The 22,994-nt window shown below is 37.0% G+C and overlaps 1 protein-coding gene across 2 annotated transcripts in view; it reads right to left on the bottom strand.

Annotated features, from left to right (window-relative positions):
- COL14A1 (collagen type XIV alpha 1 chain) overlaps positions 1-22,994 on the bottom strand; it is a gene marked incomplete at its 5' end in the record, with an annotated part of 120,167 nt that overhangs the window by 32,619 nt on the left and 64,554 nt on the right. For both annotated transcript variants that reach the window (XM_084281298.1, XM_084281299.1), the window contains 11 exons: positions 5,450-5,608; positions 7,233-7,342; positions 8,740-8,882; positions 11,316-11,454; positions 11,671-11,709; positions 13,173-13,337; positions 15,334-15,477; positions 16,622-16,745; positions 17,665-17,804; positions 19,121-19,195; positions 21,086-21,232. In XM_084281298.1, coding sequence (XP_084137424.1) covers positions 5,450-5,608; positions 7,233-7,342; positions 8,740-8,882; positions 11,316-11,454; positions 11,671-11,709; positions 13,173-13,337; positions 15,334-15,477; positions 16,622-16,745; positions 17,665-17,804; positions 19,121-19,195; positions 21,086-21,232 — 1,385 coding nt within the window. The remainder of the gene's footprint in view (positions 1-5,449; positions 5,609-7,232; positions 7,343-8,739; positions 8,883-11,315; positions 11,455-11,670; positions 11,710-13,172; positions 13,338-15,333; positions 15,478-16,621; positions 16,746-17,664; positions 17,805-19,120; positions 19,196-21,085; positions 21,233-22,994) is intronic.

The raw sequence follows: 22,994 nt of genomic DNA, 5'->3' as shown, positions 1-22,994 counted from the left end.
AGAGAAGGGAATGGAACAGAACACCCCATTAAATTAACCCCACATGTTAAAAATATTGCGGAATGGGTAGAGATAGAAGAATGATCTCTAGATCTAGAGATAGGAGTTTTGCTCCTATATTCATTTAAGCAATTGCAAATGACTATTTTAAGGGGTATTATGTTAATGCTAGAACAGAGGGAGGAAATTAAAGATTTTCTTAAAACTTCATTGCTTCTAGAGGTATTAAAATGAAATACAAATGTGCACCTTTGGTTTTGCTTCATTTTTTTTCTTACAGAAGTCAATGGTTTTGTTTTAAACAAAGGGATACTTTCATATACATAGATTTTCTCCTTATCTGACAGCTGTTTTGTAGACATACTATACTACAGATACAGACACATCTGAGCTGGCTCCATGTTCAACAACTTGGGCAGCTGAAGTGCAGCATGAAGGCAGCTTTTGGACATTTGGGTTGGCTCCACAAAGTCCTATCCCGAGTCAAATAAACCCGTTTCCCAACCTATGCCAAATACAAGCTGGCTCCATGTAGAGCTTCTTAGATGCCTTGCCACTACACATCTCTGGGCTAGTTCCAGGAGCACTCACTACTTGAGCAGGGTGTCACATGAGCATACTGCCCTGGGACGCAAAATGATGCTGGGCATTTGCATGGTACCACACTCGAGCAAGTAAGATATCCCCAACAAGGAATTTAGAAACACCTCAGCTGGTTGTACAGAAATCAGTTCAGGGTCAGACGTAATTAGTATTGCCATTTTTTCCATGACCCAGTCCATCCCAAGATGTTTTCTTATGCTGTATAATGGAAGGCTGACATTATTGGCTAATTTTATGCAGCCCTACATAGGCGTGTATATGCATTCATATACTGGATTTGACAATCTAGAGATCCATAGTAACAAAACATGTTGGTGTAAAATAAAGACCAAATAGACTTTCTCTGAATTGCTGTATTCACCATCCAAATGTTGAATGAGTCAGTATTCTTATTTTAAAATATTATGTGGGTTGCTCTGACTCAAGCTAAATAACTAAACAAAGCTTTCTTTGCTACTATTAGGCATTTATTCATAAGTCTGTGTATTCATAATGATTTTGCTTTCTAGATATCCAATATTGCAAGCAGAGCCAGTAATTCAGAAAAGTCTGCCCATCCTTATCTAATCAGGCATGGTTTTGCAAAACTTTTCCAACAGCCAACTACATCACATCTTACTTCTTTTGACAGTACACACATGGAGGTAAAAAAAAAAAAAAAAAAAAAAAAAAAAAGTTAAATTTCAATGAAAATTAAATATTAATAAAGACAAAGTTTGTGAATTGTATATAAACAATGTTTTAAACCTTGACTTTTCATTCAGTCTCACTGAAGGAATAAAGATCATTACTTGCTGCTTGTCAGGGACAAGTTTCCCTGCTCTAGCTGTCTGGACTTTCTAACCTGGAGATGCCCTCTTAATAAGGATTGTTAAAAGTGTTATGAACTTTTAGCTTAATACTCTTTTTATTCTATCTATCTCAGATAAATTTCTGTCCATTCATTAAACTGTAGAACACTGTATGCATTGGTGGGAAAAAATATTGATTTGGGAGATACTCCCTCAAAATTGTTTTGTAAATCCTAGAATCATAAAATATCCTGACTTGGAAGGGACCCACGTGGATCATCGAGTCCAACTCCTGGTTCCACACAGGACCACCCAAAAATTCAGACCATGTGTCTGAGAGCGTTGTCCAAACACTTCTTGAACTCCAGCCGGCTCAGTGCTGTGACCACTGCCCTGGGGACCCTGTCCCAGTGCCCGACCACCTCTGGGTGCAGAACCTTTCCCTAACCCCCAGCCTGATCCTCCCCTGTCCCAGCTCCATGCCGTTCCCTCGGGTCCTGTCGCTGTCCCCAGAGAGCAGAGCTCAGCACCTGCCCCTCCGCTCCCCTCGTGAGGGAGCTGCAGGCCGCCATGAAGCCTCCCCTCAGTCTCCTCTTCTCCAGGCTGAACAATCCAAGTGACTTCAGCCACTCCTCATACATATTGCCCTCTAGACCCTTCACCAACTTCATAGCCCACATTTGAACACGCTCTAATGGCTTTACTTCCTTCTTCTATTGTGGCACCCAAGACTGCACACAGCACTCTAGGTGAGGCCACATCAGCACACAGTGGAACAGTCACTTCTCGCAACGGGCAAGCTCCTGTGCTGACATACTTGTAGTATGTATGTATGTATGTAGTAGTATGTATGTATTTAAGCTGTCTAACAGACAGCCACCTTATATATATTAAAAGTAATCAATAGGAAGAGGTCAAGTAATTTCTGACTGAAATCTTAAGGGACCTAGCAGAAAGAAAAGACATAACACATTGCACAGGTATGTTATCTTCTAAACTCAGGAATATAACATTATAGCATTATAACATTACATATTTCATCTAATGTGTAAGAAAGGACAGATATGCCCCAGAAAATAGTAATAATAATAATAATAATAACAACTACAACAACAACAAAATCACATGATCACATGTAATTATATATAAACAATTTTTTGAGGTTTATGTTGCATATGACAACCTTTTGTACAGAATCTGGACTATTTTAATAATCACACCCACTTACCATGATTTTATAAAAGACTTTTTCTATATTTGTTTGGCTTTCTGTATGTCAGCAAAGCTTATGTTGTAGCTTGCAAGGTAGCTTTTATTTACAAAGGTTACCTTTGATAATTACAGAAGTCTGCAGGCCGCCATGAGGCCTCCCCTCAGCCTGCTCTGCTCTGGGCTGAGCAAACCAAGGGATTTCAGTGCTCCTCACACATCTTGCCCTCTAGATCATTCACCATCTTTGCCTTCCTTTGGACATTCTCTAACAGTTTTATGTCCTTTTTATATTGTGGAACCCAAATGTGCACAGAGCACTCGATCTGAGGCCACCCCAGCACAGAGCAGAGTGGATCACCTCCCCTGACCAGTTAGGAGCGCTGTGCTTGATACAACCACGATAGTGCTGGCCCTTGGGGCTGCCAGAGCACGCTGGTGAACTCATATTCAACCTAACAACAACCAGAACTTTTCCACAATTCTTTTCCACGGGGCTGCTCTCTAGCCTCCCATCCCCCAGTCGGGACATATAACCAGGGTTGTCCCATCCCAGGTGCAGAATCCACCACTTGTGCTTGTTAAACATCATGCAGCAGGTGATTGCCCAGCCCCCTAATTTGTCAGGATCTCTCTGCAAGGCTGCCCTATCCTTGAGAGTGTCAACAACTCCTCCCAATTTAGTGTTGTCTGCAAACTGATTTAGTATATGTTTGAGTCCTGTGTCCAGGTCATTTATGAAAACATTAAAGAGAACTGATCCTGAAATAGAGCCCAGGGGAACCCCACTAGCAACAGGACACCAGCCTGATACAACCACATTTACTATTAACCTTCAACCCAAACTTATCAGTCACTTGTTCACCTATTGCATTGTGGTTTTATCTAGCTCTATGCTGAACATTTTGTCCAGAAGGATACTGTGAGACAATATCAAAAGCTTTGAAATTCAAGTGATTAAATTGCTTTATTTATTTAAAATACGCTGAAAGCCTTCTGACAATGTTAGACTTTTCCATGTAAGCATGGTCAGAAGCAAATGTCTACAATATTATTCCAAAGTAACACGTTGCCTGTATTTTAAGTAACAAACATCCCTAAAACTAAAATAAAAGCATTTCATGAAAACATAGCTGGTGAAAACGGAAAATTTCTGAGCAATCCAAAAATTTCAATGGTCATGTAAATTCCCCATTTTCAACAATGGCACGACTGAAATCTAAGGAAGCACAAAGATACAAGTCATACTTCTCCCTTACAGTCTACTAGTGTTTCATGACATTCAGATCAGGGATTTCTTACCCCAGATTTCTTTCTCCACGGTTAGTAACACCAACTATTTCCCTTCCATTAATTTGTCAAGACATCCCTAGAATCTTACACACTTGCCTTCCACAAAATTATCATTACTCATTACTACCTGTTGTGTGAAGAACCACTATCCTGCCTCCTACCAGCTTCCCTTGATGACCTTTAACTTTTGTAAAATATAAGAAACCACCTCCTTTCATTCAAAACTTGTGACTATTCACACAAATTCTTCTCATTATGAATAAAACGTGCAAAATGGAGACATTAAGGCATGGTATTTGCATGCTTTCTTGACCTGCTTGTAATTTGGTATATGTGGTAAAATTTGATGGCAACTAAACAGTCATATGGATTAAAGAAGTTATTTTTTCAGCTACACATTTGTTGTCTTATATAAGCTTTACAGTTCATTTGAACAAAACCAGATTTTTCAGTGGGTGGGTAATCTGATTTATCTCTTATAGATTCCTTGGTTCTAACAAAAGACACCATTTCTTTCCACTTCTCTTTACAAAGCCTCCTTTAATTTCAAGTTCTTCTACATTTGCCTTTTTCTGTTTCTATTGGAAAGTGACTACAAAGGTTTCTCTGTGTAATTGTCTTTACAGGCTTGGTATAATTATTATTCGTAAGTTTAAGCCCTAAAGGCTCATTTTTGTACACAGAGATATACTCTGAGGGCTTATTTTTGACTAAACAGAGTATCTCCATATAATAACAAGTAAATACATTTTTGAAACCTCATTCCTATTCAAATCAAGCCTTGAGTTCAAGGTTCACATTCTATGCTAACCTCTTTCTAGGGTCAAAAAAGTTCAGAGAAAACCAGCAAACAATGCTGCAAAGCAAAGCCTTTCCAAGATCCTCACCAGACTGGCAAGTCTCCCGCAGCAACTAAATGTACCTTGAAAAACAGAAACAAATCTTCTTAAAGACATCTGAGGCAAAATGACCTACAGGCTGCCATGCAAATTGAATGATCAGTTACTGCTGCTAGGAGAATAATTTCAGAGGAATTAAAGAGTACCTATCTTGGGGAGGATCTTTCTCATTTTCAAATATCTTAATATTTAGATACTGAACTCATTAATGGTTCAATAAGAAAGAGATATACTAAACCAGTTTTTTTTGAGGGCAATCTGCATCAAATCAGTTAAATTATTTAATGAACGGACAGTGTGCATGGGGGCAAAGTGTAAGAAGGAATAGGAGACACGAGGAACAATTATCACTACAAACAAAATCATTCCAGGCAAGTGAGCTATACATTGTATTACTACACTGTGTAATACAGTTTTGAACACACTGTGTTTGTATATGTCTTTGAGAATAACATCTGAACAATGACATAGTGTATTAAAATATTTAAAATAGATTTTGCTTAAGTTGAGAACTGTTGCAGGTTTTTGCAGAATTTCTGAAATGATGGAGCTTTTCTATTTCAAAGAAAGTTAATTTAAAAATAAACTGCAAAGATCCCAAATGCTTGTTTTTAGGATTTTCAAACTGTTTAAAAGTATTCTTGTTCTACTCACTGGCACAGAGTTGTCTCTTGGTCCTCTTGATCTGACCATTCTTCCCAGCACTTCTATGCCATCAGAACTAATATTCCCTGCTGCATTAATGGTCTTCTCACCCACTTCCTTGCAGTCAATAACTATTTTGGCCGTAGTCTTGCTGATAACAACATGCAACTAAGTAAAAGAAAAGATGCATTAACATACAAAAAAACACATAGGATATATTAATTTGCTGGGCATTTTTTGAAATCAGTTCCTAATTTCATGCTTGCTATCAAAACTGAGACTGATCCACAAAAAATAATGTTGATGGCCTCTAGAGGTCCCTTCCAACCTGAATTACTCTGTGATTCTAATCTGTTTAATCAATATGGCTTATTTCTCTACTTATGGAACATCTGCATAAAAAGTGGCAATTTTCAGGGAAAAAATAATTTATTCCTCAAAAAAAGGTCTACATAAGGTTCATATACCACACAGATCTCACAGAACCTTTGATTTGTGTGGTCAGTAATATTTCCTGGGCCTTGTACAATCCTGCTGCATAGCACTGGATTTCACCTTTATAGCTGCTTGTAAAGCCAAAACTAAGCAGCAAAAGTTATTCTGTAAATTATACATTACCACACAGGAAAACCCTTCACAATGAAGTTTTTACACTGAAAAAATATCAAATCACATCAAATGCAGCATAGAAAAGAAGAGTACAGCAACAAAGATTTTTCTTTCTGCCTTGAAATCACTCTGTTGTCCATTGCTGATGCAGCAGAGCCATTCCCAGCAGAAAGGCGTGTATCAACTATCATGATTTTTCTTGTTTGTTTGTTTGTTTTAAATATTATTTTTTTATTTTGCCAGGGACAGGCCAGATGAAGAACTGGTAGAAATGCATCATCTGCTCTATATCAGTATCCTGAGTGTAGATCAGAGCCCAAGGTGTGTATAAGAAAAGGCCACGAAGAACTCCCGTAGCTGCTTTGTTCTGGGCTCAGCTGGAGTTTTGAATTTGATCTCTTGTAGCTAGGATCATCATTCAAAATGCAGAAAAATATTTAAAAGGAGAATTTGCTATGGCCTCACATGTTTTTCCAAAGCACAACTTAAAAGAGTCAGTATTAAACTCCTGTTCTGACCTGCCTTCCCTTTCTTGCTCCTTCAACCAAAAAGGAAGTCTAGAGAAGTTAAGCTCTGTGAATATTATCCCTCAATTCACAGTCTCCTTTCTTCTTTATTTGTTTGTTTGTTTGTTTGTTTATTTTTAAGGACATAAATATCAGGAATAAAAGTGAACCAAAGCGCCTTCCACAACAAATATGTGCTACAATCTCAGCATTACCTCATCTGCTTTTGGAAAGAATGTTAAAGGATCTCTTATAGCCAAGATAAGTTCAACATGTCATACTCCTGTCATACTCCCTTAAAATGTGTTTAAAAATAACAACTCTGAAGGATAACTTCTTTGCAGGAGTTTTTCTATGCATTTTAGGTAACATTTCCAATGCAAACTTAAAAAGGAAAAGCCAATTTCGTTCTAAATTACTTTTCAAGGCAGTATTTTTAATCAACTCTAAAATAGAGGCATAAAGCATGAGATGAAAATTGGTCACATCAGCTTCATCATGAAAACAAGTATTAGTTTAACGTTAATTCAATATTGCAAAGAGACTTAAGTTTAGTAGATGATTCTGAACATACAAAATATATTTCTTTTTGCAGTGTATGATCATATGAAAGAAGAATTCAAAACACAAAAAGCTCTCATTTAGACTGCCTTTTTTTTCCTATTACCATTACTAACCTTATGAAAACTCCCATAAAATATCTTCCTTATTTCAGGACCTTCAAAAGTCACAGTTTGAAAGTCTCCTTTGTAGTCATAGTTAAAGAAAGTCAGTGTTTTACCACCATCTGTGAGAAAATAAAAATAAGGGCTCTGCGTTAGAGGAAGAAAAGGCCTGATAAATTATTTGAAAAGGTCAAATTTATGTTTAACAAAGAAAACCAGAGTTGTCAGTTGTCTTTTCTAAGAAAAGATATCAAAAAATAAAACATATGTTGTAGAACTATTTAAGAAAAGGAATTCCATTTTGCTTAACATTTTGAATTTTGATTATCTTATGAATGAATAAGAAAATCAAAATTTTGTGTGGAAAAATAATCATGTTAATAGCAATGGGTTATGTTTTGGTTGAATTCACTATTTTAATTCAAATTTAGAGATAAACATAACCCAAAATGTCTTAATAGCACTTTAATAATTCAAACTCAAATGTCCCTAGCTTAAGAGAAAGGCCAGAAGTACAACTTTGTGGGCCAAGGACATTTACCTAAATTGTCATGTGTTCTAAGTGACTGCAAAAATATTTAATTATCTAGTTAAATCTAAGAGTTGGATTGTTTGCTGAATATAAACGTGTAACTATAAGCTGTTAGACTTGACAATTGATTGGTTCACGATCAATCAAATGTTAGTAAAACATGTTCTTAAGTGATATAGTGATTCAAAAGTAATGAGTTGTCAAAATGCTCTTTCCTGGTTTGACAGGAAGGATAGGTCAATATTTGGGAGTCCACCTCATATGTCTACCTGATCCTACGCTCCCACTAGCTCTCTGTAGGATTTGCACAAGAAACTGAGGCACAGATCCTCAACCTAGATAAATGCCTAATTCTCACCTATGTCAATACGACATAACCAAAAAATTCTAGGAAAGATGGAAGGATCAGTACTAATAAATCATGCTTTAAAGAAAAATTAGCAGCTATAAAGCACAGCTATCACAGTACCTGCATCTTTTCAAAAGTAAATATTGAATCATTCTAAATTATAAATTATATATAGCTGTTTATAGCCATGCAATTCCAATCAAGAAGAAATGAAGAGTCATCAGGAGTTCATTTCTCTAGCTCTAGACCAGATTATATTGCCTGTACATACACCCTGCCATCAGTACCACTGTTATATATCAAGACAGATTCTGTTAGATTAGGAGCAGTGGAAACTTTAAAGCAAATGAGTAGGAATCAGATCTCATTTACATCCATTTTCAATAGGTGCAACTCTATGGTTTTCAGTATCATTACTTACAATTTACAGCAGTGTACTCAAAATTTGACTTCAACTCCAAATTAAGCTCAGTTACATTCAACACAAAAAACATCCACCATGACCATGACCTTCAAAATTCAGGTAGTTGTTCTAACAGCAGATTAAAACATTGGCAGTAATAATTCTAGACACAGAATGAACCATTCATATAGTTAAAGAAAAAAATCACAGATAAGATGCTGTCTAAAATACATACTGTCTAAAATAACTCCAACCAGTGGTTCATATTGTTCATTTAAAATCTCCCAAAGAGCAAATGGTTCTTGAGGCGTATCAGGAAGTATGCGAAAGAGAAATGTAATGGTGTAATCAGAAGGGAGACCTTCAGGATGCAAATACCTGTAAAAGAAGTAATGTTTTTTAAACTGAAACAAGCATTAAATCTGGTGATTTAACTCATCAGATGTTCACTTAGTGCATTTTGTATCACTCTACATTTGTGTTTGGAAATCAAGAATGAGAAGCAATATGAGTGTTTGCAAAATCTAACCAACTAGATAACTATCAAAAGAATACTCAGGGAAAATGAGGAATTTATCTTTTCTTTATCTTGAAGTTTAAAAAGTTGCCCTGAAGTTTTTTTTAGTAAATTTGGAGATCAAATCAGAGGTCAGTTTGAAATAAAGTTGAAATTTATTATATTAAAGGCTTTTAAAACATAGTAGCCATGTGCAAGACCTTCACCATTTTTGGAATTAACAGACAATGAAAACAGAAGTTGCTTGGAAGACCTGTATCAATAGAAGTGTCCTTTGTCATTAAATAATGGATAGAAATTAGGAACAACAGACAATATTTCAGGATGCTTTATAAATTATAGGGAATACAGTTTATACATTTCAAAACCAAAATATAACACTGTGCAGTCAAAACAGACCATAAATACCAATATACAACCCAGTCTCCTAGAATTATTGTGGAAGATATAGGAAGTTTATGATATAAAAGAAGCATGTTGTTTCATTTCCTGAAGCTTGTTATTTAGTACTTCCAATTTAATTTTTCCTTTCATTGTCAAATCCCAAGATGGGACTATGACAATATACATATATTCAATATACATATTCAATATACAGACAGTCTGAAATGACTGTCTGTATATTGAAAATGTTCATTAGCCTAATTCCTTAAATCATGGTAAAGGGATTTGAAAGAAGCCTGAAAAGTTTATATAATACATTTCTTTTCCCAAAATATGATCCTTTTCACAAAAAGTCTTCTGGCACTTTTAATATGTAGAGATATGTGTCATGCTGGGAAAAGATGTGATATATGATCATTCTATTCCACACAATGGTCTATAGATGACCAAAGGCAATATTGCACTGTACACTTCTCAGAGAGAAAAGAGAGATGGAATTCAACAGTTGTGAGAACAAAGCCTTAAAGTATGCCCATTCTAAAAAGAGATAACAAAACAAAATTCAAAAAGCAGGGTGGGGAAAGCACGATGTTTGGGAATACAGAATAGGAAAATTAATGAATTAACAAAGAGCATTAATGGCATTGAGTGCACAGATGAGATGAGAAAAAAGAAGTGGTATTATTCAGACGTACCTGTAGATTGTCAAGAAAAAGGTATTCTGAACCACGAAAGAGACTGAATGCCTAATGAAGCAGTATTGGGCTGAGGTGGCAGCTAGGTAAGAGTATATAAATGCAGCAGATCCGATCAGGAAGAAGCAGAAAAGGAAAAAGAGGTGAGAAATGCTAATCCCTAGAAATTCCACTCCATCTAGACTCAAAAGGAAACTAAACAGGGAGAATACGACACAGCTCCAAGAAGCATGGATGCAACTGTGACATAACAGGATAATCACACACAAAGACTAACATGCCTTCAAATACAAAATTAAAAAAACATTTCCCACTGTTGTTCTTTCTTATTTACCTCAGCTAAGAAATCCTTAATCCTGTTACCACTTCCCATGTTTAATCCAGTAGGGCCACTACTTTTCTCTGGTGCCACTTAACACAAACTGGGGAGACTGGACAAGGTGGAATCAAACATAACGTGCACACTGCTCAGAGAAGAAATAGAGATTTTCCCATCACTTCCCCTCTGAGGAACAAATGTACAAGTTCCCTAGGAGGTTCCCTCACTGCCTTCTCCACATCTCTGCCAGTACATAGTCCTTGATACTGAACTACATCCTGGCTCTCAGGAAGGTACTGGGAAATGTTCACACACACTCACTTTAGCATTAAGAGCATAACCTTCTTCTGTATTCAAGGATGGATATAGATTGATTCAGTTGGGGACCTAAAGCAGCTTCCTACTCCAACTCAGACTTCCATTCTTTCTCTTTCTCTCCCTTTCTACTCACTTCAGGTGAAGGTAAACCTTAATAGACTACCAACAGCTTCCAGGATAATTTATAGTGATACCCTTCCTAAAAATAGGCCATTCTGCACTCTGAGACCTCAACCCAGTTTCCATAAGTTATGTCTTTCTTTTAAGTCTTTCACAAAGCACTACTGATATATGCATGTGTCGAATTGCTAGGTGCCAAACTTGCACATGCCTGAAATTGGCTCATAGAGGAAACTCCAAAGAGCTAGTGAGTTTACCTACTTTTACCCAGAACTGTTATTTTTGAAGAAAACTGGTTGAGGACTTGGGACACCAAATGCTCTTTCTATTTATAAGGTAGATATGAACCATCCTCTCTGCTCTTCTAATGTGAAAATACCAACCCTTAAAATGAGTAATTGCCTACACTGGACAAGCATCTTTGTGTATTTTACAAATATTTACATATAAAGACATACTTGGTAGGTTGGGACACCAGGGCATCCTTGTGCAGTCTGTAGCATGGGTAAACGTTAAATGTGCCAGGTTCCATTGAAACCCCTTCAACACCTGAAAACTCCTTTTCAACCAAGCCAAACATTTCCATCATTTTAAATCCTGGAAGGCACCAAAATATACATTCTATTAATTTAAATTAAATTAATACCGCATTACAGGAAAGAAAAAAAAGGACAAAATCGATTGCATCAGTTTCTTATCACCATCTGTGTAACAGCTGTTAACATAAAGGGAATTTTATTGCCTAATACTGAGAAAATAACGTAATAAAAAATCCATAAATCCAGAACAAAAACAAACACAAAAATAGTGTACCTGCAAAATTGTTGCCATCTTTAGTTACCAGTGGACAGGCTGAAAAAAAAAAAAAAAAAGAGGAGAGACATTTCAGGATATAAACGATGTTCTACTAAGTCAAAACAATATTCTACTCAGCTCAATACACTATCCCCAACCGTGGCAAAAGGAGATGCTGCTAAGGAAATACATGCAAGTCTGGCCACTTTCCACTCCATTCAGTTTTGCTCCTCAGGATCCACAATGGTGGTATCAAAGTTGTCAAAGGGCATATCTCTGCATGTTCCATATAACATCCCTATCTGTTGTCCATGAAAGTTTAATGATTCTACAAACCTGTCTTCAAAACCTCTTGTGGCAACAAATTCACTGCCCACTGTGTAAAAAAGTATTTCTTATATTAGGTTTTAACCAAATGCCCCCTGTTCTTTATCTGTGCATTTCAACCTAACTTCAGCTCCAGCTCAATTCCTTCAGCTGGAATCCTCTGTACTTTTTTGAACTCCTTCATGAGAGACAGACCAGTGGTGAACACAGTCCTTAAGATGTGTGCACTCATTTAGCTGTAAGTCTGGTTTTTATCTCTCTTCTGGCAGGTAAGAAAGCACACTAATCTCTTCCAGGAAAGGCAGCTTGGGAAATCAATAAGCCTAGATGCAGGGTGTCAAATACGGCACCCTAGGGCACTTATCTTTGGAGATCACTTTTGGAATACAAGCTTAAAAGACAAATAAATGCTACCATTGAATATTTGCAACATTCAAAGTTATCCCTACAATTGAAAGTAGAGACTATGGTCATAAACAAAGAATTGCTGGGATACAAGCAACAGTCTTGTGTTCACCGGCTCTGACAATTCCCAGTCCCATGCACAAGGACTCTGTACAATCACAAGTGATTAACATCAGCTATACACTGCCTACTTCCTGGCTTACACATTTTGGGGGCATACAGCTAAAACCATGTGAATTATTGACCCCTAACCATTAGGTGTTTTTCCAGAATGTCTTCCCCTTCCTTTTCATACAAAGTCTGAATTGTGGCATTTTCACAGATTTCAGAGTTTGGGCCTCTTCCACTCTTTTCCATAGGCCACAACTCCTAGTTTCCATGATAATATTAACTTTTGGGTCTCCAGTAATAAATTAACTTTGTGATAGGAATAAATATGAATGTAGCTAACTCTGCTCCTACAGATGGTTAAAGCACACAAAATACAAATGCAATTAACTTTTTATGACTAAATTCTGAACCATTAACAATGTTTTGAATGTGAAGAAACTTTCTTACAGCCAGTGGATCTATTCTAGATTTATGGCAAACAACCATTAATTATTTTGAAGTCATAACAATTTCATCTCATTAATCTTCTATGGAAATAGCATTAGAGTTACAATATCTGTATTAACTTATGCTCTAAAGATCTATCTTCAAGAATGCCTCTTAATAAGAAATAGTTACAAACTCCCCCACAGTATTTAGCATTTATTTTAGAAGCAAGTATAAATCAAATGGCTAACTTGCTGATGCAGTTTCACAAACAAAAGTGATCAGCTCATCTTCGATCTTTGTGAAGGCATCAAAGTCATCCACAAAGAAGACATGTCTTCCGCTGGGCTTGCTGCCAATATTAACTAGCTCTGAATAGTCAGCATCGGCTACTCCAATAGCAAAAAAGGTAAAGCCTGTAAAGCAAAAAAGAACACTCTAGTGAGTCATTTGAGGAGTGGAAATAAAATATGAACACAACTGTATTTGCATTGGCTCTTTTCCTGATTAAATACAATGATGGAAATTTTATTATTACCCTATCACACAAGAAAATGCACGCATGCGATCAAAAAGAAAGGTAACATATTATCTGTGAGGTATTTCTTTTGGCTACTTGTGCTTAATCAGTTAATTAAAATTAATATTCAAGTGTTTTTTTTTGAAGACATATAAGATTACTCAGTTGTTTAAAGTTTCAGCATATGTTTAAATGCTTTTCTAATTTAATGTTGTGCTGTATTACAAGTAAAAATCTCCATGCATTGAGTATATCATAAATACAAAGCACAGACATTAATTTCCTGTAGGTTTTTCACAAATTCTGTTCTGTGCCATATATTAATCAGAATATTGAAGCTACTGCTGTCTCATGAGTGAACACTGAAATGCGTTCTCATTTCATCAACAATTTAACTGCACTGGTCAAATCTGTTCTATGTATTCGACATGAACGTATTTTCAAATTTGAGCCTGACTTAAAAGACTTAAATGAATGAAATGAAAGGAAATGGGAATCATATCCTGTATGTTTGATGATCAGCAAACTAACCAAAAGTTTTTTCTACATTTTCCTTCCCATAAAACGTAAAGAAAAACCCTGTCTGCCTCAGCCTGAATATTGTTAATGGACATGTATGGCCCAGACCCAAATTTACTAGAGTCAAAGAGTATTTTCTTTAAGTTCGAATGAGGCCCAGGGGCCTTTATTACCTTCTGCAGAGCTTTTAGCATAACAAAACTTTGATTTAATGTATTATAACAACAACTTCATGTCTCATCCAACATCAGCATCTCTTCATGCTAGTCTCTATCACAGACACAAGTCAGTACCTGCTCCAACCTAGCTGCAGCCTGAGCGGGCAACATGCACAAAAGGAAATGGGAGGCAGAAAGTTATTTGTCTAGGGTAACTAGGATGACATGTCCCAGTCAGCAACTGAATCCCCATGATACGCCTTCTCCTCTCAAGGTCATTCCAAGTCTAACAGATACTAAGGCAACCGCAAAACTTACCTGACAGTTAAACATGTTTTCATGTTTATTTGTTTAGGGACAGATTCCAGTTTAATGACAAATGCGGAGGTTGTTTTCTTGATTGCTGTTTAAAACAAGTTTTCCATGCTCTACTATTTTGCAACATGTTATTTGCAAAGGCACTGAACTCAACATCTAACAATGATACAAGCAGGCAATGAAGCTCAACAACTACGTTGGATTTCAGTAATCAGTAATATGCCCTGGTACCTTCATAGCTGCCCACATCTAAAAGCAACTTAAAAAGCACAAATCTAATTTCTTCTTAGATCTCCTCCAAAAAGAATGATTGTGGCTTTTTTTTTCCCTGTCCTTAAGTTTCATTCTGTGTGGTGCACTGTGTCCTTAGGGTTTTGATACAAACCTTAGTATCAGTCATTTCTACTTAACCAACTTTACATAACCAATCAAATTCATATAAAAATAAAAAATAAAAAAATCCTACAGGCAATTATTGTAAGATGAGATCAGATTAGAACCAGCAAAAGAACATGCAGAAGAACTTCAAAGGACCTTTTGTATAGAAAACAAAACAGTTCAATTTGCTGGAACCATGAGACTACATTTCATAGACAACAGCACAGTTTCTTAGGATCATGCCCTCTAAATACTTCATTATGGGAACAATTCCATTAACTGCTATATGATTTTAGAACTGCTTCCAAAATGAAAAACAGTAATATTAATCACAAAAATATATCCAGAATCTAACCATATCCTTATGATATTCTGAGAATCTCAACATTTGCTGTTTTATTTAAACTTGGAAATTATTTGGAAGCAAAAATTAGCCTTTTATTTTGTCTAAACTTCCGTAGTTATGTGTAATGGGAAAAAAATGAAAATGAGAATAGTTCTTAAATCTACACATTTTACCATCTAGTTGCATTTCTCTGGAGACTTTGTTCACATCGTCCTGTGATCGCCCATCAGTAATGACAACCAAAACCTTTGGAATGCCCCTTCTCATGCCTGCCTCTCCAGTGAACAAGATTTCTCTCGCATGTTTAATGGCTTTGCCTGAAAAAGAAAAAAATGACAATGTACTTTCACTGTGACATCTATTTGATTTCTGTTGGCTTTTCATACGATGTCAGATATCAATAAAAGGAGAAATCTCCACATACTGTCTCAAAAATATCTACCCAGAAGTATGATTTAAGACCTGAAGTATTTATCATGGGACTGAAGAAAGCTGAGGACCTAGCTATAAATGGTTTTCATGAGGAGCTGTTGTGTCCTCAGCAATCTATAAGTTAGTGCATTCAGTGTGTGTCAGAGATTCAGAAGCTTAATTTTGACCTTAACCTTTGAAAATATAATGGCTTCAGCCATCAGTTTCTTTAATCCAGAAGATGAAGTTCAAGAACATGACACGGTTGGAAAAGGGTACTCTGCAGGTTAGAGACAACAAAATAGTCTCTTTCTGCATTGTAGGGCACGTCCAGGTAGCAACTGAAAGTGCCATCATAGCATTTTCTTGAGAAAATCGAAAACATGTCATTTTGATACTACTGAGATTTGATGCAATGCAACAGCTGCTAGAAATTTCTGTGCAGCCTCAGAATAATAAAACATATGGTTTCCAACTCAGACTTTAACTCTTTCAGTTCTCATCTTTAATTTCCTCACATCAGAGTGCTATCCTAAGGGATTAATTAAAATGTAACTACCTTCAGTTAACAGACCTCTTCACCCAGCCCAGTCTTAAACATACCACTGAGGTTTAACTGTCCTGGCATTTAACCAACAGACCCTCCACTCTGTCCACTATTTTCCTACACACTTTGCAAGCTCCCTCCCATCTTCTCCCTCCTCTCACTTTTGCTCTTGCCAAGTTGATTTCAGATTACTCCCCATTTCAACTTCCACAATCCCCAAAGTCACTCACTTCTGCCTAACTCGCTCTCCCGTCCTCCCTCCCTCATTCTTGAACTCACTGTTGGTCAGAGGGGTGAGTGCCCAGCAGTAGGTGGGGAGGGATGTAAGCCACAAATTCCAAAGACTTTCTAATGCCAAAGCACCACTTTTCATCTCCAGGCTGGAGATACGACATTCTCACCGGTTTTTCACTGATAGCTTGAACTACTTCACAAATGGAATCAAAATGCTGTACAGAGAGCAGCAGGAAGAAAATCTGCATCATAACCATGACCTTTCTCACCTGTTTTTGTATTTCCTCCTTTGTAGGCTATTTTCTGAATCGCCTCAAGAAGAGTCTCTTTTGTTTGGTATGCATTCAATTTAAATTCTGTCCTGGGATCATCACTGAATTGAATTATTGCCACCTGTGCATACAGAAGATGTGTTCATTATTAGAGCACCACCCAGTGCATCAGCAAAAAGTAAGAGATCAGAGCGTTTAAAACAAGGATTTATCTCATAACTTTGCTTTATCCTTAAATTGAAGGCAGAACTTTTTTCTGTTTAAAAAGCTTTCACTAAATAAAACTTAGTTTTACTCTCTGCAGCTTTGGCAGCCACCTGATACTTTCTGGTTTCATTTTTGCAGCAAGCAGGATGAGAAAAGTAATACCCACTTTGGCAAAAATACTCCCAATCCAGCCAAAAACCAAAATCCTAGTTACAGTACATGTGTACAGTTACTCACACACACAACTGCAGGGACTTTATTCAGTCTCCATGAATGAATAGCAACTTACAGTTAGGGAGCAACACTGAAGCAAGTAATAGAAATATGCAAGAACGTATTCTGAAATACTGCCTCTCCCAAACACGGTGCTATTTGAGTCCAGACAGTGCACTTCAATATTATATACTGAATCTCTACAATGCACAAAATTTATTAAAGTTCGTAGTCTGTAAGTTGTGTTCACAAGTTGAAAGGAGATACTCACATGCTTAAACTAAGCATGCATGATGCACATAAGCTTCTGAAGCACTGTGAGTGATAAATGAACTAAATTAACCTTTAGTTTTTGTTATCCATGCCATTTTTAGCTTATTTAGGCATAAACATGACCAATTCAGAGGTGACTAAAGTGATACTTAGTCTTCATGCTAGCAAAATTCATGTCATGAATTTTACCATATGGGATGTATAAATAAGATACTAAACGAATACCATCATAAGGCAGTTTATGTTTTCAAAAGAATTGTGAAATTATGTCAATAACTTTTTTCTGGTGCTAATGTAAACTGCCCTGTCTAGTGTACATGCTCTCCCTGTCCCTCTACATCGATTACCTGTGTTCCATCAGGGCCAATCTTATCCAAGGCTCCAACAGTGCTATAGAGAAAGCTAATTATTTTATTGAAATTGTCATCTCCAATACTCCATGACCCATCCACCAGGAACGCGAGGTCAGCTTTGGCTGCTTTGCACACTGGGAAGGAAAAGCAAGTGTTCTAGAATTAGAGCAACACCTCAACTCCTCGGGAAATCTCATAAATTACTTAAGAAAATATTACGGTGATGAAAAGCCCTTTTTAAATGTTAGTTAATGATGCTTTAGCACACAGACCTGCTGGCACTGATTTCAGTGCAGGTGTAGAACCAGCTGAGCTCCACAAGGGGTGAATGATGTGCACTGACAGATCCTATCACAGAATACACTTTCAGGCCCTAACAGTTATTTAAAATCTGGGTGACCATTTTAATTTAGGTTGTTAAATAAAGTCACACATGCACTTATACAGTCCCAGATTCTTTCCATGACACAGTAAGCAATAGGAGAGAATCTGTACTCCACTATAGAGGCTCCCTGTGGAAATTCCTCTGTAGGGCCTAGTGCTCACCCCTTTATAACTGCAATATTAAGGAGCCATGCAGGCATCCCCCATATAGTTTTATTTCAGCATGCTCTTGTGCAAAATAGTCTGCAGAGCTGTACACATGCCCACACAAGTTGCTCACTCTTTCCTGGAAACTGGGAAACTCCGACACACTACAGAATCCAAGTCTATTGCTTAGGGTCAGAATCAAACAGTCTCAAAGCAGGGTTGGTTTTAAAACATATTTCATCTTGAAGAAAAACATTCATCTACATCCAGAGACTGGGACAGGAAGATACATACCTGCATTTCTAGTTTTCTGCTGATTACTACTTGGATTAAAAAAAAAGAAAAATGATGCTATGCAGTTCTAAAACACACACACACAAGGTCTTTTTTTTTCCTGTACTCAGGGATTAAATTCTCAAGTGCTGCAAGCCACTTCAAGCTGATGGATTTGGCCCTCAGTCTCCAACAATAATGCTTCCCTCACAGAAATATTTATGAGACTGTACAAAACACTACACGTTCAGTTGATAAATAAAAGGAAGTCTACATTTAAAGAGGAGAGCCTGAACACAGCCAACAATTTTGTCATTAACTAAAGTAGACATATTTTTTAAAATCAAGCTGTTTCAGAAGTTTAATTACCCCTAGGATATCTGCTTCAGTTGCAAAACATGTATGGTTTAGGAGTTGTGTAAAAAGAAAATCCCACAGACATTAACCCTCTTTTCTGCAAATTTCAACAATACAATAACCATTGCAGACTTCTGGCTCATTAAGTTTAAGCCAGCTGCCTTAACAGTGTAGTCGCAGCAAATGCATTTTGAAAACTGATCCCCAAAGCTCTAAAAATAGTGTCAGAAGCAGCTAATATTGCATCAACACCTTAAAATTATTATAAACCCCCACAGGCAGCACTTACCCTCTTTTGCAGGAGGGATTGTAGGTGGTGGAGATGTTGTTGAAGGAGAAGTTGGTGGCTGAGTTGGAAATGGTACTTGAGAATAAAAGGAAGAAATATAAAAATGCTTGAAAGAAAATCCCAATATGTTTTATCTATATTGAACACAGTATTTTCTACTCATCCCCACATTTTAAATTCATGATCTCTAACTAACTAGTTATGCAACTGGAGAAAAAGGCAGATGAGTGCATGCATGCAATGTCTTCATCTAATGAGCACCTGAAAAAGGATGGTACTATTATAAAGCAATTAGTGGGTGCATTTCATTCTGAATGATACGATGTGTTGCTGAACTACTACAGGAATTGTCCGTTTCTGTGTTTCCCAGTGTAGCAGACCATGTGGTGGCACCATTCTTGACACGGTATTCTTAATTCATCTTATAAAAGGTCAGAATCCTTTTCCTTTCTGACCACAACCAATCCTTCATTACAGAAAGTAAGTCTCTACCCACACTGGGAGGAAGAAGAGATTAGTCCTGCAATCCAAAACTTGGAGAGATAGGGCAAGTGCAAGCCAGTGCCTGCAATCCAGAGCAAACCACAGCCTGTCCTGATTAAAATTTTCCTGAATTCTGTGAAAGTCATGTTATGTTTTGCTTATACATGTCTAGTTACGCTTCCAGCTAGAAATGCAGCTCCTAGCACAACTCCACAAGACTGTAGCTTCCTTGTTTGATGCAACTTTTACGAAGACTGCCATAGAGAGTTTCTGAAGAGTGGTTAATCTGTCTCTTCCTTCTCCTAAAAATAAGCTTTGGAATGACGACTCCCCAGAAACCTCATTGACTACATGACCACTGACTGACAGCTTTGCTGCATGCAAAAGTTCTGTTCAGTCTTTTTTAATTCAGCCTTGGCTGAATTCTCAGAGATAACATGCACACATGTTGACTTCCACGTCTATAGCTAAGGAAAAGTTTCCACTTTGGTTCAACAGCATTTTTTTCAAGTTTTGTCAATGCAATTGTCATAAGAAGCAACAGGTGACATAACTTCATTGCTTCTAGTACAACTACTTGGTGTTTGCTATATTTGTATATAAGTCCTTATATAAGTCCTGTAAGAAAACATTTATCACTTTACTCTCCAACTCTGTAAGTATGGAGAGGTGAAGTTGGAGAGTAAAGTGATAAATGTTTTCTACCCTGAGAGAAGGGTAACAGCACTGTGGTACACAGTAATGAAGTATGAGAAGTGGATCACCTAGACTGAAAGCAGGCTTGACGATGATAACATTTGAGTATGTTTATTTCATTCTGTTCATCCCATATTTTCTTTTACAATATTCTGAACTCATGACAGCAGGGTCCTGCCTTCATAAACAGCTGAAAGGGTTGTGTTTGTTTGTTTGTTTGGTTGATTTTGTTTGGTTGTTTTTTTGCCTGTCTCATGGTACTGAGAATAATACTAAAAAGATTGCTTTTTCTTCTTTTGATATATATGAGTAGACTGGGTTTCAAAGTCCCATTTAACTGTGTGTTACTCAGACAACACACATGATTTTTTTTCTAAATGACAAGAACTGCAGCATATAAAACAATCTCTACTTCTGTTTCTGTTTGCTTTGTTTTTCTGTATTTTTCTTTTTCTTTTTATAAAGTCACAGACTTTCTGAGTATCCCCCAGAAGGCCATTTTATGAAAGGATCTAATCCACTGTCCCTGTTTCATTCTCATTAAGAAGTGCAGTGCAGTTGCTGAATGTGACTTCACAAATAATACAAAGCAGCGGAGTAAGAATCCTCTGGAGAAAGCAGCCTTTTGTGCACTTCTGCAGAGGAGTCACATTGTAGCCAAAAAATTAAAATCTCAGCTAAATGAAACTGTGTAGGAACAGCACATTTGTAGGCAAGAAGCGGAAAAAAAAGCAGAAGCAATCAATCATTATTGTTGCTAGCTGAACTCTGATCTGCTTTACTCACATGTTGTCTCCATGATGCTTACAGCAGGGCCCTCTATCTCCTGAAGCTGTGTGTGGACACTGATTCTATATTCAGTTCCAGGCATTAGCTCAAAGAAACAATGTCTAGGCGTCCCTCCACCAAGATTTACTTCTTGCTTTTTCCCATCTGGAATCAAAAAAGAAATCATTAAAACATAGTTTCCTTTGCTGTTTTATTGAATAGTGCAATGTAAGTCTGAAATTAGAAGGGAACATGACAGCAGATGAAGGACAAGTGGTTGACATAAATCTATAAACCACATGTTGCCTTATTTCTTGAAATTCATCTCTGTGCAGAGGTCCCTGTGACATTCCATCCTTCATATTAAGTAGGAGCTGAGGGATGTGTCAGATATCTGCAGGAAAAGAGATGAATTTCACCCCTTGCACTGAAGCTAATAAAAACACTAACGCTGTCATCAATGGCCTTTGGATCTGGTCCTAAATTATCAGAGTCTAATGAGGAATTGTTGCATTATGCAATTCCACAGCATCTTTTGTCTATGCCTCTGGTTCTCAGAGTCTGTAATCTGCTTAGTAATTGCAAAAGAGACTGAACTACATATTGTACTCAAGTTTCCACTAGTAACCATTAAATATGTTGGTTAAGGAATAGGGTTTTATAGGGTTTTCAGATCAATTCCGTTACATTCTGAACTGGAAAACATGTTGACAATGGAAAATGCCTAGATGCTGGAAATAGCTTCAGGCATATTTTAATAATAATAAGAAAACCTTCAGCACAATTCATAATCTCGTAGCAGCAAGAAGTATTACAGTGAAATATACAAGCAACCACTCTCACTTTCTACAGAATATAAACACAAAATGCCAGTCATTCACTGCCAAGTGAAAAAAAAAACATCTGATGCTTATCAGGATGCATTAGATTAGTATAAAAATAAATGATCACTGCCTGGATGAGACACATACCCTATCTGACAATCAAAATTCTTCATGATAGATGTTATTAAGAGGCAATTGTTCACACTTCAGCTCATTTTGCTCATATTTAGGCTCTCTTGGCTCCGTTAAAACAATTCTGGCTCAGTTGAAACAGTTCTGGCAGTTATATAGATGAGGAATGAGGTACCAAGAAAACAGAATACTGTCTAGCTCCCAGCTGAGAAGAAAATCTGTGCTCTCTTGAGTCAGCAAAGACCTCTGCTTTCAGAACAGCTTGTCTGTATTTCAGGCCTTCAAATAAACCATATCACCACCTCTTTGCCATAGCACAGCAATGTCATTATTCTTTTGTAATCAAATTAGTAGTACTTTTCCTGATAACTTTGATAGATGCCATTAAATGTTATTAACTACACTTCTCTCAAGTTATCCAAGCTTCTGATTTGTCACCATTCAAAAGATCATTCATGTCTACTGGGGCTAAGAAAATTACTCTGCACAAACAGTGACGTCTCCATAACTTCTTCTGGCTATACCTTAGAATCACAGTGAAACAGAAGAAAGTGTATTTCACTTTCCATATAGCCTTTGCTAAAAGCATCAAGACACCACGTGTTGCCACATAAAAAACATCTCGTGCTTATCTAGATTAACATTACTGCAATCTGCAGTTAACAATCAACTGCAGGAGAACAGACAACTGGACCCTCTTCTGTCTGTGAGCATGGTCTGGATTCAATCAGAGTTTTCCCTTCCCTTCTGCCCTCCCCTAATCCTACATAGCGATCCCTGATGGGCTTATTTACAATTTTAAATGCATTCACTTCAATTTTTATCCATCTTCTGTCCCTTACACCAGTGAAGAGCTCACATAAGCACCTATCTTCTACTGACAGATAAAACTCAAACTAATAAAAAGGTCAAGTTCACATCTATTTGATATAAAAGGACAGAGATGTCCTGAAACTTTCAATGTGTAGATA

The sequence above is a fragment of the Netta rufina genome (assembly GCF_964035555.1).
Source record: "Netta rufina genome assembly, chromosome: 2".
Classification (NCBI taxonomy): domain Eukaryota; kingdom Metazoa; phylum Chordata; class Aves; order Anseriformes; family Anatidae; genus Netta; species Netta rufina.
The sequence above is the reverse complement of the archived record's forward strand: the minus strand, read 5'-3'. Positions and strand labels throughout refer to the sequence as shown.